Source organism: Clupea harengus, chromosome 8, assembly GCF_900700415.2.
Source record: "Clupea harengus chromosome 8, Ch_v2.0.2, whole genome shotgun sequence".
Classification (NCBI taxonomy): Eukaryota; Metazoa; Chordata; class Actinopteri; order Clupeiformes; family Clupeidae; genus Clupea; species Clupea harengus.
Window position 1 is genome coordinate 1,056,591 of NC_045159.1, and position 15,178 is coordinate 1,071,768.

At 43.2% G+C, this 15,178-nt stretch overlaps 1 protein-coding gene across 4 annotated transcripts in view; it reads left to right on the forward strand.

Moving 5' to 3' along the window:
- gria3a (glutamate receptor, ionotropic, AMPA 3a) overlaps positions 1–15,178 on the forward strand; it is a 56,600-nt gene that overhangs the window by 32,621 nt on the left and 8,801 nt on the right. For all 4 annotated transcript variants that reach the window (XM_012819561.3, XM_031571397.2, XM_031571395.2 and 1 more), the window contains 9 exons: positions 868–921; positions 1,109–1,270; positions 1,416–1,583; positions 1,860–1,964; positions 2,876–2,983; positions 5,778–5,984; positions 7,635–8,008; positions 9,788–9,986; positions 14,205–14,452. In XM_012819561.3, the coding sequence (XP_012675015.1) occupies positions 868–921; positions 1,109–1,270; positions 1,416–1,583; positions 1,860–1,964; positions 2,876–2,983; positions 5,778–5,984; positions 7,635–8,008; positions 9,788–9,986; positions 14,205–14,452 (1,625 nt within the window). The remainder of the gene's footprint in view (positions 1–867; positions 922–1,108; positions 1,271–1,415; positions 1,584–1,859; positions 1,965–2,875; positions 2,984–5,777; positions 5,985–7,634; positions 8,009–9,787; positions 9,987–14,204; positions 14,453–15,178) is intronic.

Below are 15,178 nucleotides of genomic sequence, written 5' to 3' on the forward strand. Positions count from 1 at the left end.
CCCATCTCTCTCCCCCCTCTCTCTCCCTCTCCCTCTCTCTCTCTCTCTCTCTCTCTCTCTGTCTCTGTCTCTGCTCCTCTTCTGTGTGATGCATGTAAATGTTCAAGGTCAAAGATTTCACTGTATTCATTTGTAAAAGGAAATCAGACAGTGGCATTAGGCAGTGAACTATGGATTTGGCACAACTATGGTGACAGATATGAATTATGTACAGAGTTTGAGAAAAATAAGGTTTTTGGGTGCATGCATAGATTGCAGGATATTTTATTGCAGTCCATGAAACAGTTAGAGTGCACCATATGTACTACCATATAGTTTAAATATAAAATAAGCCTAGATATAAAATAGAATACAAATATTAGTTGTTGTTTTGTTGATTGATGCCTACAATCAGCAGTAGAAATACCAGAGCTGTAGATCAATTTCCGCTGAGTCTGAATTGAAGATTATATTACATTCTGCCATTTTGTCTGTTTAGCTGTGCTGCAGTAATCCCAGCCGAGTCTGTTTGAGAGAGCAGATTGACGTCAATACTACCCAGTCAATGAGAGCAAAGTGTAAACTCTGGCTATGTGTTGTCTGGCAAAGGTTCTGACGTAACATTTGGACAGGCATTATGCAATGGGTTTCCATGGAGACACACACAAGAATTAACAGTATTGCAGGACGCACCTCTTGCTTTTATTAATCTGAATCATTATTAACACAGAAATACTTTGAAAACACAGTCCAAAAAACTGAATGATTTGGGGAAATCTGGGGGAAACTCACACACACGTTATCTGTGAAGGAATATATTTCTAATCCAATTTGTTTATATTTATATTTTTAAATGTATATTTCCATCCAATCTGTTCTGTTCAACAGGCAGCCATATCAGGAAAGAATGGCAGAGGGTTTCATTACATATTGGCTAATCTGGTGAGTACTTACATATTACATACTTGAAATTCAATATGTGAAAGGTACTGTCACAACATACCCACAAAACACAAAATGTATCACATACACAAATGCATATGCACATTTTTCTTTCTGTTTTCAGTATGTAAAAAAATTGTATAAAATAAATATGACGTTGTGACTCATTTGGCCTGTTTTCTCGCAGGGCTTCGCCAACATGTCCCTGGACAAGGTCTTCGCTGGTGGAGCCAACATCACAGGATTTCAGATCATCAACCCAGAGAATCCCATCGTGCAGCAGTTCCTCCAGCGCTGGGACCGTCTGGATGAGAGAGAATTCCCCGAAGCCAAAAATACACCTCTGAAGGTACAGCATCATAAGCGATAGAAATGTTCCCTCTTTCTGTGGCTACGTTGAAGTGCTTGTTTGCCATACATGTCTGCGATACCTGAATATGTATCTCGATCCATACATTAGTGCTTGTGTTGAGCCTTTTGTTCATCTTGTTTAGTACACATCTGCACTGACTCACGATGCCATTCTGGTGATTGCCGAGGCGTTCCGCTACCTCCGGAGACAGCGCGTGGACATCTCTAGGCGTGGCAGCGCGGGGGACTGCCTGGCGAACCCTGCTGTGCCCTGGAGTCAAGGCATTGACATAGAGCGAGCGCTCAAAATGGTAGGATGGGTCCAGAGTGCTTCCAAGGACATCTCAATGCTGTCTGAAAAACATTTCCCTTGTCAGTCAGTATTTATTTATTCTCAGTGATTGTTTACAGTACGGTTAAGAATATTACCCCCCCCCCCCACACACACACACACACCATCTGTTGACCAGTTTTTTTTATGTATTTCACCTGTTGACATTTTGGTATGGCTTAACTTAGCCCTTTTATTGATGTCGTTGTGCCACTGTGAAAGATATTACTGTAGATCTTCTGTTGGTGCATAACAGGTTCAGGTTCAAGGTATGACAGGCAACATCCAGTTCGACAGCTTTGGCCGCAGGTCAAACTTCACCATTGATGTTTATGAGATGAAGCCGGGTGGAGCGAGGAAGGTAAGTGAGGCTTGCATGACAGGCATGCGGAGTAGAGAGACCAGCTACATGTCAGGTTAATGTGGCACACACGATTTCCATGCTAAAATCATCTTAATTCATCTTGACAAATCATAATTACCCATTTTAGTAAACAGGGGGTCTGCTACAATGTGCCTGATTACTGGACTAAAAGTAGGAGGAAATCAAATCAGAAGATTACGTGTTGTACACACACACAGTCACACACACACATACACACACACACACACACACACACACACACACACACACACAAACACACACACATGTACACAAACATGCACACACACACACACACACAGACACACATGTACACAAACATGCACACTCAATCAGGAATACACAAACACACACACACACACACACACCCACACACACACATGTACACAATCATGCACATTCAATCAGGAATGCACACACACACACACACACACACACACACACATGTACACAAACATGCACACTCAATCAGGAATACACACACACACACACACACACACACACACATTTGCATCTCTGTTTCTCTCCCTCTCTCTCTCACACACACTCACTCATGCACACAGACACACAGGCACACACTCATACACACAGACACACAGACACACACTCATACACATAGACACACATAGACACACAGACACAGACTCATACACACTTAATCTCAGCTAATCCTACACTATCAACATAACCCTGACAAGCCAGGCACTGTCTATGTAAGTATTGCAGCTTCCTCCATAACAGAGGAGCTCTACAGCTGCCCTGCCCTGTTCGCACAGACTGAGAATATTATGTTTCACTTAAACTTAATGACAGACAGTTAATTTAACCTGTACAGCTTTTGTCTGAAAATGCTTCTTTTTCAATAACATTGATGTTTGTGTCACTTTCAGATGGGGTACTGGAATGAATATGAGAAATTTGTTTTTATAACGGACCAGCAGGTTACCAACGAGTCAACTTCTGTGGAAAACCGAACAATTGTGGTCACTACTATTATGGTACACTTTCCCATGTTGATTTTAAATGTTCCACCTAAAACAATTCTGCCACTCAAGGTCAAGGTGTCCATTGTTACATTCTGTCCTGGGAGGGTAGAACCATTTTCTTTTGAGTTGCTTTCCACCCACTCACTACATGTTGAAACAGTCGATACACATAAGAGTGTTTCAACTGTATCCGTGTGGGTGCCAAAGCATTTTGATTTCTATACTTCGGTGGCCTGTCGTAGCAGTGACATCACAATACGGGCTTTGGTAATGACATGTGTAGGCTAGCGCTCTCATTGCATCTAAAACTCATACTGTTGCATACATACGTAAGTAGAAGCCTGTTTCTTCCTCATCAAGTAAATGGTGAATGACTTTGGATTCGATGTAAACAACAATCAAGAGCAGAAAAAAAAACCAGAAAGAATACTGCAGGCAAAAAGGCAATGGTTATTTCCTAACTGGAGATGCAAAATGCTCAGGGTTTGAGGAGGACCTAAACAAACACTCTGCAACAGTGGTTTTTGTTTGTCCTGCTCAAAATGATTTTGCTTTTATCTCCTGAAGTTCTGTACTGAAGTATGATACCTTGGTGCTATTAAGCCTGACATTACCGGGGGGGGGAGTGGGGTTAAAAGGAAAGGGCAGGATGTCTATAGGACAGGAAACTACACCACAGTCAGAATGAGAGCACTTTATGCAAGAGTCACTTGATGATTACTGTGATTAGATCGAGAGAAAATGAGCAAAGGTTCACAAAATTTGAGTACAAAGGCTGTGCATCATATCTTTCCCTGCATTTTATAGCAATGTTGAAATAGCATACTTAATATGATGGACTATATAGATACGATGTGCAGGACTTAAAGATCACAGGGAATGAAAACATATACACATATATACACATTCACAATTGAATATATTATGAAGGTACTAATTACAGGTATTTTAGAACCAGTTACACCTAAGGTGAAATGATGTAGGCTAGTAATTATAACCATTAACAGAGCGTATAAGCCTCTGTTCAAGCGCTTCACTGAAATTAACCCGCTAATGAAACAGTTGGAGGCAGAGAGGAGAATGGGGATAATTGTAGGCCAGCAAACCAGAGTAATTATCTACATTAGCCACTGTTGACGGTCATTATTTAAATGTACCATAAGGTTTGCCTTATCTTACATTTAAAGGAAATGACATTCTTTCTGACTCTGCCTACGATGGACTCATCTTAGGCAAATTCAGAATGTGACAGACAGACAGATAGAAAGACAGACAGAGCATTTAGACATCCAGTGTAGTTGTGTGCTAGTTGTTGGGGCACACAGTGTAGATGAGGAAGAGATTAAACTGAGACCCCACAGGAAATAGATAGCCTGTCCCTCTAGCGTGGGAGCAGAGCGGATGGACAGATGACGTCCTCCGAAACAGATGAGGGTGCGTGAGCAGCGCTCCACAGGCTGTTGAGAGTCAGAGCAGGTCGGTGCTGTAGGGCGCAGGCCCTCCCTTCCCTACGCGCACCATGAGGGACGGATACATTCAGCACAGACAACTGAACCATTGCGCCAGTCATTCCTGCCCCCAGTGCTCAAGCATCTAGTACTCACTAAACCTCTCCTAGCCCCCACGCCCCCCCCCTGCCCCCACCTCCACCACTACAAAGCACGCTCTTACCTCCCCCCCCCACCTCAGCTTGGCTCTGCTCTACTTGTAGTGACTCTAACATCAAGGCTGCAGTCATTTTCTGACATGAGGATAATGCATCCTTTATTTATTTATTTATTTATTTATTTATTTATTTTATGCTGTCTGCCGTTGAATTATGCTTTTCTCCCTGCACATTGTATTGGATGTTATGGCAATGTAAATTCTTCCACTGCGCTCTGCAGTGATGTCCAGTCAGTGCCATTTACTTCATGAACTGGAAAGTTTCCTCCCGATCCCTCTGTAGCCCACCACCCTTTCCCTTGACCGCCTCCTCCTTGTCTCCTTCACCCTTGTGTCCCCCACTAAGCCGGGGCAAAGCAAATGCACTGTCCGCCTGCAACACCCCAGTAATTGGAATCCAGTTGACCTTTTTTGCAACTACACTACGCTATTGGTCTCAGCTCTGTGTCAGTGCAATGGAGACTGGATGCATTTGGCTGTGCACCGGGTTAGCTTGTTTGTCATGGGGTGAGCTGTGTGTGTGTGTGTGCGTGTGTGCGTGCGTGTGCATGTGGGCGCACGCTTGCGGCGTGTGTTTTTGTGTTTGTGTGCGTGCGTGTGTGTGTGTGTGTGTGTGTGCGTGCGAGCGTGTGTGTGTGCATTTGCGTTTGTTTGGGTTTCACACTTTCACTTTTGTGTGGTGAGTCATGGTGGTGAATGTGTGTATACTGTACCTGTGAAATGGTGTTCACATAAACGTGTGCATGTGGATGTTTGTGTTTCACACTGTGTAATGTTGAAGTCATTGTCTTTATCTTTAGCAGTGTATAGTGGTGTGGTTTTGAGGATGTGCATGCATGCATGTTGTCATTTCAGAGACATTTTAGAAGGTGTTCTCTTCTTGTGTCTTAATCTTAATGTTTGGCATGTATGTGTCTGTGTGCGTGCCTACGTGCGTGTCTGTCTGTCTGTCTGTCTGTCTGTCTGTCTGTCTGTATGTGTGTGTGCGTGTGTGTGTGCACGTGTGTGTACACTTGTGTATGTGTCTGTGTGTTTCAGTGTGTGTGCGTGTGTCTCTCTGTCTGTTTTTCTGAGTGTGTTTGTCTGTGTGTATGTGTGTGTGTGTGTGCGTGACAAACTCAAGCCTACGTTTAATTAACAGGAAGCTCCCTATGTGATGTACAAGAAAAACTATAATCAGCTGGAGGGGAATGAGCGCTATGAGGGCTACTGTGTGGACCTAGCCTCAGAGATCGCAAAACATGTCGGAATTAGATACAAACTGTCCATTGTTGCCGATGGAAAGTATGGGGCCAGAGACCCTGAAACCAAGACCTGGAACGGGATGGTGGGTGAACTGGTGTATGGGGTAAGTCTAGACCTGGTGGCCATTTACTAACCAGTCGGACGATATTAAAGTTGACATGAAGCCAGAGACACTCAAACCTCTCATTTTCTTGTCAAAATAAAAGCCACATAGACACACCTCACATAGATAATGGGCAAATTTGAAGAAAAACATGCCACATTAACTTTTATGCACAGTTAAAGTTTTAAGTTATTATTATGTTTAAAATGATTAGGTTAAGTTTAGAGTTTTAAGGTTTGGACATTTTTCACAGATACATCATTTTGTTATAGTCTTGATGTTCATACACATTCCACATCATCGCATACACTTGCATCACTTTCATTAGTATTTGTATCATATATCTGTACATTTCAATGGCATTTTGACCTGGAATTGATTGTGCGTGAACTTTAAGCCTTTAAGTGTTGCTGGCTTCACACAGGTCTTTTGGTCTTAGGGCCTCTTTTCACAGTAGTGTCTAATCCACTGTGTTGCGCAGATCAAGTCCTCTGTCCCCTGAGCTGGCTACTTCTTTACCATTTCAGTCAGTGAGAGTATAAGAGCACTCTCACTGGCTTTGTGTAAGGGGGAATGAAAGGGAGAGACATGTTTTATGTGGAGCTAGTGAAAGATGGAAGGTACGGTGGAGAGAGGAAGCGAGGGGGGGTGTAGCACAGCACCCAATCATTAATCCCCTCGCTTCCTCTCTCCTACCATTCATAAACAAATCATCTTGTGATGGGGGGGAAGACGTTGGGGATTGCAATGTAGGGTAGTGTGCGAGACAGGAAGTATGCTCGTGAAAGACCAGAGTGTGCGTCATGATTTATTTGTGTGTCTATGTCCCCTGTGTCTCTGTGTGTTAAAGAACTGGGCGAGATCAGCAGAATGCCAGTCCCGGCATGATTTGATTTTTTGCATGGAGTTTAATATCAATTCCTGCCAACTTTATTTTGTATGGAGGTCCAGAGGCCTCCAGAGTCCAGAGGTCAAAACTTAAACTTTCTGTGAACAGTCTGCTTAACAACCCAATGTCCATGCCAGGGACCATATGACATCACAATGTCTTCATTTTGACCTCCTCATGACCTCACCCTAGTCAAAGTCTAATGACTGGGTGCACCTGTGTTTGTGTTTGAGCTATTGAGCTATTATGTTCTATTTGTGTCTGAAAACAACAATGCCTTCAATCATCCATGGAGACAAAGTAAGCAAGTGTGCTAAACACAGGAAAAATGAAATACTTATGGGCAGACTAATGTGAGACATAGGAGACTCCCCTCGACATGTAATGCTTGGTTGAACCACCTGTCTAGCTCAGCGTATGTATTCAGCCCACCATCATGCTCATGTGACAACATTATGTTTGCGTTTGTCTTCATGTGTACTTATGTATGACTAATCCACTGTTTGCTCTTGTTTATCTTAAATGACCCGGAAGGAATATTTTCTATATGTTTTCAATGAATAAGACTAGAATCACAGTATAGACTAGAAGAATAAGAGTACGTATATTTATTTTAGTGTTCTGATAAATGTGTGCATTTTACGCATTTATTTCGTTAAAGAACCAACTCTGTTGCAATGGCACACTGTGTACGGTCGGCCACATCTGCATGTATGTCTCCACAGGTTTACTGTCTTATTGATCACCTCGTATTTTTCCAGAGAGCTGATATTGCTGTGGCCCCTCTCACTATAACTCTGGTCAGAGAGGAGGTCATTGACTTCTCCAAGCCCTTTATGAGTTTGGGCATCTCCATCATGATCAAGAAGCCCCAGAAATCCAAGCCGGGGGTCTTCTCCTTCCTGGACCCGCTGGCCTATGAGATCTGGATGTGCATCGTGTTCGCCTACATCGGCGTGAGCGTGGTGCTCTTCCTGGTGAGCCGCTTCAGCCCCTACGAGTGGCACCTGGACGACAACGATGAGGCCAAAGACCCACAGTCTCCGCCCGACCCGCCCAATGACTTTGGCATTTTTAACAGCCTGTGGTTCTCTCTGGGTGCCTTCATGCAGCAGGGATGCGATATCTCGCCAAGGTTGGTGCTCAGTCAGTCCTTTCCCATCAAGCACCTCCAACCATCTCCACCTCTCGTCCCTCTGCATTTTACTGTCACAGTCTCACTCACACTGGGCCATGGTGCATATATGTTATTATCGATTCTTTTGCATGTGTGTTTATTTCACCACTCTGTTCTTTCTTTCGGTCCATTATTATGACTTCATTCCGCTGTTGTTGCCAACCTCCTTCATTTGCCATATTACTCAAGCGCTCTCTCTTTTGCTCTTTCTTCTGATCTGATATCCAGTCGGGTCTTTTTCCAGTACCTCCTTTGAGATTTATTTAGGATGCTGTGTAAGCCATTTAAACGCTGCAGCCTGTGACTGCTGTGAGCCAACGCCAGTCACAGGTGATGCAATTGGGTCTGCATGGGCCCTAGTTCTTTCAGCTACTTATTTGGAATACGGGACCTAAAGCAAATCGGTTATAATTTATCAGTCTTCCTCTCCTCGCCTCGCCTCTCCTCTCTCTTTGTCTTTGTCTCTCTCTTTTTCTCTTTTCTACTGGTCCACACTGGTTCTCCAGTCCTGCCCAGTAATTCTATTACCTTTCTATCATTTATCCCTTTCTATTTCTCTCACTTCCTCTCTCTCACTGTCTTTCTCACTTCCCGTCGCTTACCCACTCTACTTTTGTTATTTTTGCTCTGTTTTTCCCCTCACTATCCCTTATTCTCTCTCTTGCACTATTCTCTCTCTTGCTTGCATGTTGCATGTGGTGCTATGCATCCACTTGGTTAGCTTATATTCACCATGTGTTTGACTGTAAAATGCACAGGGTGATCACTCACTCGCCCGTCGGTGTGTGTGTTGGTGTTGGTCTTGCCGTCTCTCTCATGCATGCCTCTTGGAGGGTTACCGTGTTTTTGCTGCATATTCTCCCATTTTACGGTCATCTGCCTGGTGCATATAACCCATTTACAGTGGAAGACTGATCCAGCCCTCTCCACGACCTCCCCCCTCTCATTGCACCAGACCAGACCTTGTCACTTTTCATTCCACCATAGACATGTCCTCAGTCCTCGTCATCATTCATTCTTCCAAAGACATGTCTTCAGTCCTTCGTCATCATTCATGCTCTCCATCTCTATGGTCAACAGAAATTCTGAGCGGCATTCAGGCTCTTTGGAAGGGGTTCTGTTGTCGGTTCATCTTTGCCTTGTTCCACATAACAGGCATTGTCTTTTACATTGTTGACATCTTCCGTCCTTATGGAGCTCTGTCCTCTGAAGATGAATCATGAGTGGTTTTATGAGTATCTACAAACACATTCTTGGTTGTTCAGGTGAATTGCACAGGGAATTCGTTTAAGTAACACAGTGCATGTTTTCCTTTACAACGCAGCACAGCTAAACACTCATTTCAGCTCAATTGAGAACATATGGAGCTAGGGAGAAATACCAAGGCCAGTGAAAATGGCCGTATTATTGCTTTCGTCCATTAGTGAAAGCCTCTCTTTGTGCTGTGTACTCTGGTAGCGAGCAGACTCCTTCTCTGGAGACAGGTGAGTGGAGTTACGTGTTCATCCTCCTGTATCCTGTGTTTTGTGTGGCCCAGGAACAAGCTGGGTCATACGAGGTGCAAGCAAAGGCAGACATACAAGGATGAAAACCTTTGTGACCCTACAAGGGTTCTTTCCTTAAACATCACTGGACTCAGAAGGATTAAGTGTAATTTCCCCTAAAAGTGAGCCTCCTGCTCTCCCGCCTATTCTCTCTCTCTCTCTCTCTCTCTCTCTATTCCTCCTCCATTCTCAGATCTCTCTCAGGCCGTATTGTTGGGGGTGTGTGGTGGTTCTTCACCCTCATCATCATCTCGTCCTACACTGCCAACCTGGCAGCCTTCCTCACCGTGGAGAGGATGGTCTCCCCCATTGAGAGTGCCGAGGACCTGGCCAAGCAGACAGAGATTGCCTATGGTACACTAGACTCTGGCTCCACTAAAGAGTTCTTTAGGGTGAGTTGTACTGGGCAAGATCTATTTCCCCCTCACCTGTCTCTCCTAGGTTGGGACACGGTAAATTCTTATTTAATTGCGCATAACGTAGCGTCTGCATGCTCTCTCTCTCTCTCTCTCTTTCTCTCTCTTTTATTTCTCTCTCTCTTTCTCCCTCTCTCTCTTGTCATTTTACAGTGCATTTAATTAAGGTTCTGTCAGACTGATTAATAACATTTCTCTAACATTTTGATTCCGGTCTGCAGGGAGAGAAACTCTGCACGCCCACTCACGTACACCCACTTACAGGGACATAAACCCATTCACATATCCACACAGACACACACACACACACACACACACACACACACACACACACACACACACACACACACACACATACACTTACAGACATAAACCTATTCACATATCCACACAAACACACTCACACTTCACTCGACCTGAACAACAAACTGAGTGTTAAACATCTGCAGATACAAGAGATCTTTTCATTTATTCAAAGCAGTCTGCTGTTAATGTTTGCTGTGTTGACATGATGTCATAACATCATCAGACATTAGATGTTGCCATTTTCTTTTCAGACTCGTAAATCAGCAGATGAGGTGAACTGTGAATAGTAATCTCTCAAAAGTTACTGAAAGGAAAACAGCTCTCATATCAGTAATGAAGAGCCACCGGATGCAGTTACATGGTGAAATTGATCCTGAATCAAAACTGCTGGGGCTGTCATGATGGCCGTAGCCTCTCTCATTATAGCATACTTCTTTCCGCTCAAGCTGAACCTTTAGATATATGGTGTATCTATAACTGCCATCAAATGTGACTAGAACACCTTTTTTTATAATCCAACACCATCATACAGAAATACATTGAGAACAGCATGTACTCAGCTACCGACCTCTAGCCTCCACTCTACTGTTGTGGGGTTAGAAGGCTCTTAAGCAACTTAAGCTATCGCTCAGCCTGTTTGAGTTCAACAGCGGTAGAGAGGTAGAGACAGCGACAGACAGGTCAAAAGCCAGTGTTGTCAATCTTCATGTTACAGTCCAGTCTCTTCAGCCTGTTTGTGTCGTGATGGCCTGTGCTGGCCATTGTGCTGGCATTTCGAACTAGCCTTCCATGACATTTACCTGGTTTCCGTGGAGACATCCATTTATGTCACTTCCTTCATATTAAATAGCTTCTTTTCTGACCTTCGCCTAGAACACTTTCTCTCCCTCTCCCTCTCCCTCTCCCTCCCCTCGCCCTCTCTCTTCCTCTGCCTTTTTCTCTCTCTCTCTCTCTCCCCCCTCCTCTCCCCCCACCCCTCTCTCTATGTCCCTCTCTCTCTCTCTCCCCTCCCCCTTTCCCACTCTCTCTCTTTTACACTTTCTCTTCTGACTTAAAACATTAAAATCACTAATACATTGTAGATAACGTGAAAATGTACAGCTGATGCACGCAAATGACACACGCTGGCATATTGGCAAAAAATGCTGGCAAAGTATATTCGTTGAATTCTTTTCCAATCCTTGGACTTAAAAACAACATTTGGTTTACTACAGCGAATCTTGCCCAAAGACCCATAGAGAGGATACATCCCTATACCTCCTCTTTTGAAAAACAATCTGTTTAGTTTGCCCCCCTGTATATAAAACAGCCTCATAACAACTGGATATTATTATATATATATATATACCCACATCACTTCATCACTGCAGTAGAATATGTGTGTGCAAGATGGTGAAAGCTACTGCACCACTCAGTGTACTCCCACGTGTGCAATGGTGGACTTGTAGGAAGAATATGTAGAGCCACAGGTAGGTGGATTAATCTCCATCTGACCAAATGAGAGGGTGTTCATAAATCTATTTATAGCAAGGGCGCTTCACACAGGGTGGCAAATGTTTTTGTGTGTACACGTTTTGGCAGCCCAGCCTTTCGGCCAGTCGAGCATCTGTCTGTAGAAAGGCGAAGCAAAGCAGCCAACTTATCAAAGCATGAAATACTGTTGAAATAAAACGGTGACACGGCACACAAAAGACTTAAGCAGGAGGACTTATGATGGCATTTCACGGGTTTCACAGGCATGGACAGCTTTTCAGAGAGGACTCTGGGAAAGTTTCACTGTAAGAGGTGGTGAAGTCACCTCTCTTTTTATAGTGTGTTTGGTTTATAGAGGAGGATGGCACAGAAGCTAAGTGCGTAGTGCTAGCTCAGCAGGGTGAGGCTCTCCATTCTTTCATATTGTTTCACTGGATGTTTTGCGAGCTGTGGTAGTTGCTTTGAGTGGTTGCATAAACAAGACATCTATCTCCTTTTCATTTATTCAAAGCAGTCTGCTAGTAATGTTTGTCTGTGTTGTAAATCAGCAGATGAGGTGAACTGTGAAAAGTAATCTCTCAAAAGTTACTGAAAGGGAAAAAAGGCAGTAATGAAGAAGTGAGCCACCGGATGCAGTTACACTGTGAAACTGATCCTGGATCAGAACTACTGGCGCTGTAATGATGGCCAAGTTGTTGTTAGTTGGTTGAAAATCAACCTCACAGGCTTATCTGTTATTAAAACATATTCCACAATCCATAACATTTCAGACAGTTTCACAAAATGTCATGCTTCCTTTAATGGGATGACCACTCCTTGAGGTTTTGGGAAGTCAGAAATGCCAAAGTAATGATTGTGTTTTGTACTGATCTGTTCAATTATAGCTTTAGTAACTTAGTTTATGCCTCACAGCCGCTGTGATTTTGTTTGCTTTAAAACGTTTCATTTTTTTTCTTTGTGTGAAAAATAGGCCTTCATTGTGTGACATTCTTTCATTGCATCATGCTTTGTTTACTCCACCTTGTGTAAAATTGCCGCAGTAGAAACAGAGGGTTCAGTCTAACAGCTGTACAATACTTTGAGCCAGGGATTCCCAGTCATTCCATTTTACATTGTCAAAGACGGTGTCGTCATGTTGCACCAATCAGCACTCTCTGTTAAATCATGACATTTGGGTTAGCTCAACAGCTGAACATTAACTGAGTGAGAGCAATACCCATATGGAAATAGTCATATATGTTGATTTTTATATATTATCTGCAATCACAGTGTGAGAACACACATGATTATAGCCCCTTTCATATACAGTAACAAAGAAAGAAAATATGTTTTATATATGAACTACCTTGCATGTTGAAGGGCATTAGTATACCATTTTAGTATGAAATGTATATGCAAGGTCTTTACCACAGATTTATCATACAAGTATTGTCCATGACCAGTGTGATTCCTGTATGTTTATCACAGGCCTTTTCCATTTGGGTAGAGAGTGCTGTGTGAGTGTGCTATTGTCTCCTCCTACGTCAGATATGCTCCCCTGAGACCTCCAGTCTCAGTGGCCATCTTTGTACCTTTCAGGAAAATGAACATAAAAAAACACATTTAATCTGAACACAAGAAAACATTTAAAACACAAAACACATTTTATCAACAGCACACATTCAGTACCCTGGACATCACAAATCAATTCAGTTCCTTTATGGGTTATTTGATAAGCAAAACAAGCACAGGACAGAACAAAGAAAAACATGTAACTGTAAAACACAGTATGTGCACAAACCTGGATTGAATCAATTAACACACGCATGCACACACGTGTGTGCGTGTGCGTGTGTGTTTGTGTGTGTGTGTGTGTGTGTGTGTGTGTGTGTGTGTGTGTGTGTGTGTGTGTGTGTGTGTGTGTGTGTGTGTGTGTGTGTGTGTGTGTGTGTGTGTGTGCGCGCGCCTATTTGTGGATGAGTCTATGCACATGGGTCCATGTCTGTGGTTTCCTCATTGCTCTCTTTTAACTGCAAGAATCGTTTGTCTCCCAGTAGGATACATCATGTTACAGAAGTTTGTTTTTTTGTTTGTTTTTTTTTATTCTGATGCAATGTTGATCATTATTTCATTATGTATATTTCATGTATTAATTATCATTTCTGTGCCGGTGACAACCATCTATCTCTGGTCTCTTGACTGCGTTTGGTCATGATCCATTTCTGTTTCATATACACACACTCTCTCTCACTCTCTCTCTCTCTCTCTCTCTCTCTCTCTCTCTCTCTTTCTCTCTTGTTCTCTCATAGTCCTTTGTAATACGGTTTGATTTGTTTGTATTTGTCCTTGACAGCCAGTGTGTGCAGATCTGTAATTCTCAGCGTCTTCTGCACAACTAGCCTCCTGGTCTCTGTTCTCTCTCCCTCATGTCCACAGCGCTCCAAAATAGGCGTGTATGAGAAAATGTGGTCATACATGAAATCGGCTGAGCCCTCAGTGTTCGCCAAGACCACGCCCGACGGAGTGGCCCGCGTGCGCAAGTCGAAGGGCAAATTCGCCTTTCTGCTGGAGTCCACCATGAATGAGTACATCGAGCAACGGAAGCCCTGTGACACCCTGAAAGTCGGCGGGAACCTGGACTCCAAAGGATACGGCGTGGCCACGCCCAAAGGCTCGGCATTAAGGTGGGTGGGATAATATAACAATCCTCCATGTTGTTATAGTATTCCACCTACCCTGATGTCTCCTGTGTTCATATTAATCCATGTCACAGTCTTCATTGACACGTCACCTCTCCCACTGTCTCATTCTGACACACCATTGTATACCACCTGCCATGCTGTTCACTGTTGCCATAGCCATCACAGTATTCCATCTGTTATCAGCTATAACAGCTGTCAAAGTAGTCCTCTGGTTACCTTGTGTTTGTGTTTTCAAAACTATCTCACAAATTCACCTTATTATATCATACAACATTTACATACAACCGTACTTACCTCCAAATCTGTGGAAACATGTTTTATATAGGGATCCATTAACCCTTTCAGGCCATGTTTCATATAGGGATCCGTTAACCCCTACATGTCATGTTTTCAGTGCCATTTAACCCTCCAAAACAATTTTCTCCCACAACCATTTTGTCACAATTCCATCAACACCATAGTGCACATATTTCTCATCATCATCATCATCATCATCATCATCCGTCATACCTCTTATAAACCCCCACAGACACTGTCCTGTGACCATCTTGTCTTATCCCTCCTCCCCCCCATGTGCTGAGGTAATCAGTTTGACAGTGATTTTGTCTTTCGTCTAGTGTTTTTACATTCATGCATCACTGTTATATTTCTGTATTAATTCCAATTGTTCATTCTTTTTTATTATCATACTTCTCCACCCCCTCTTTT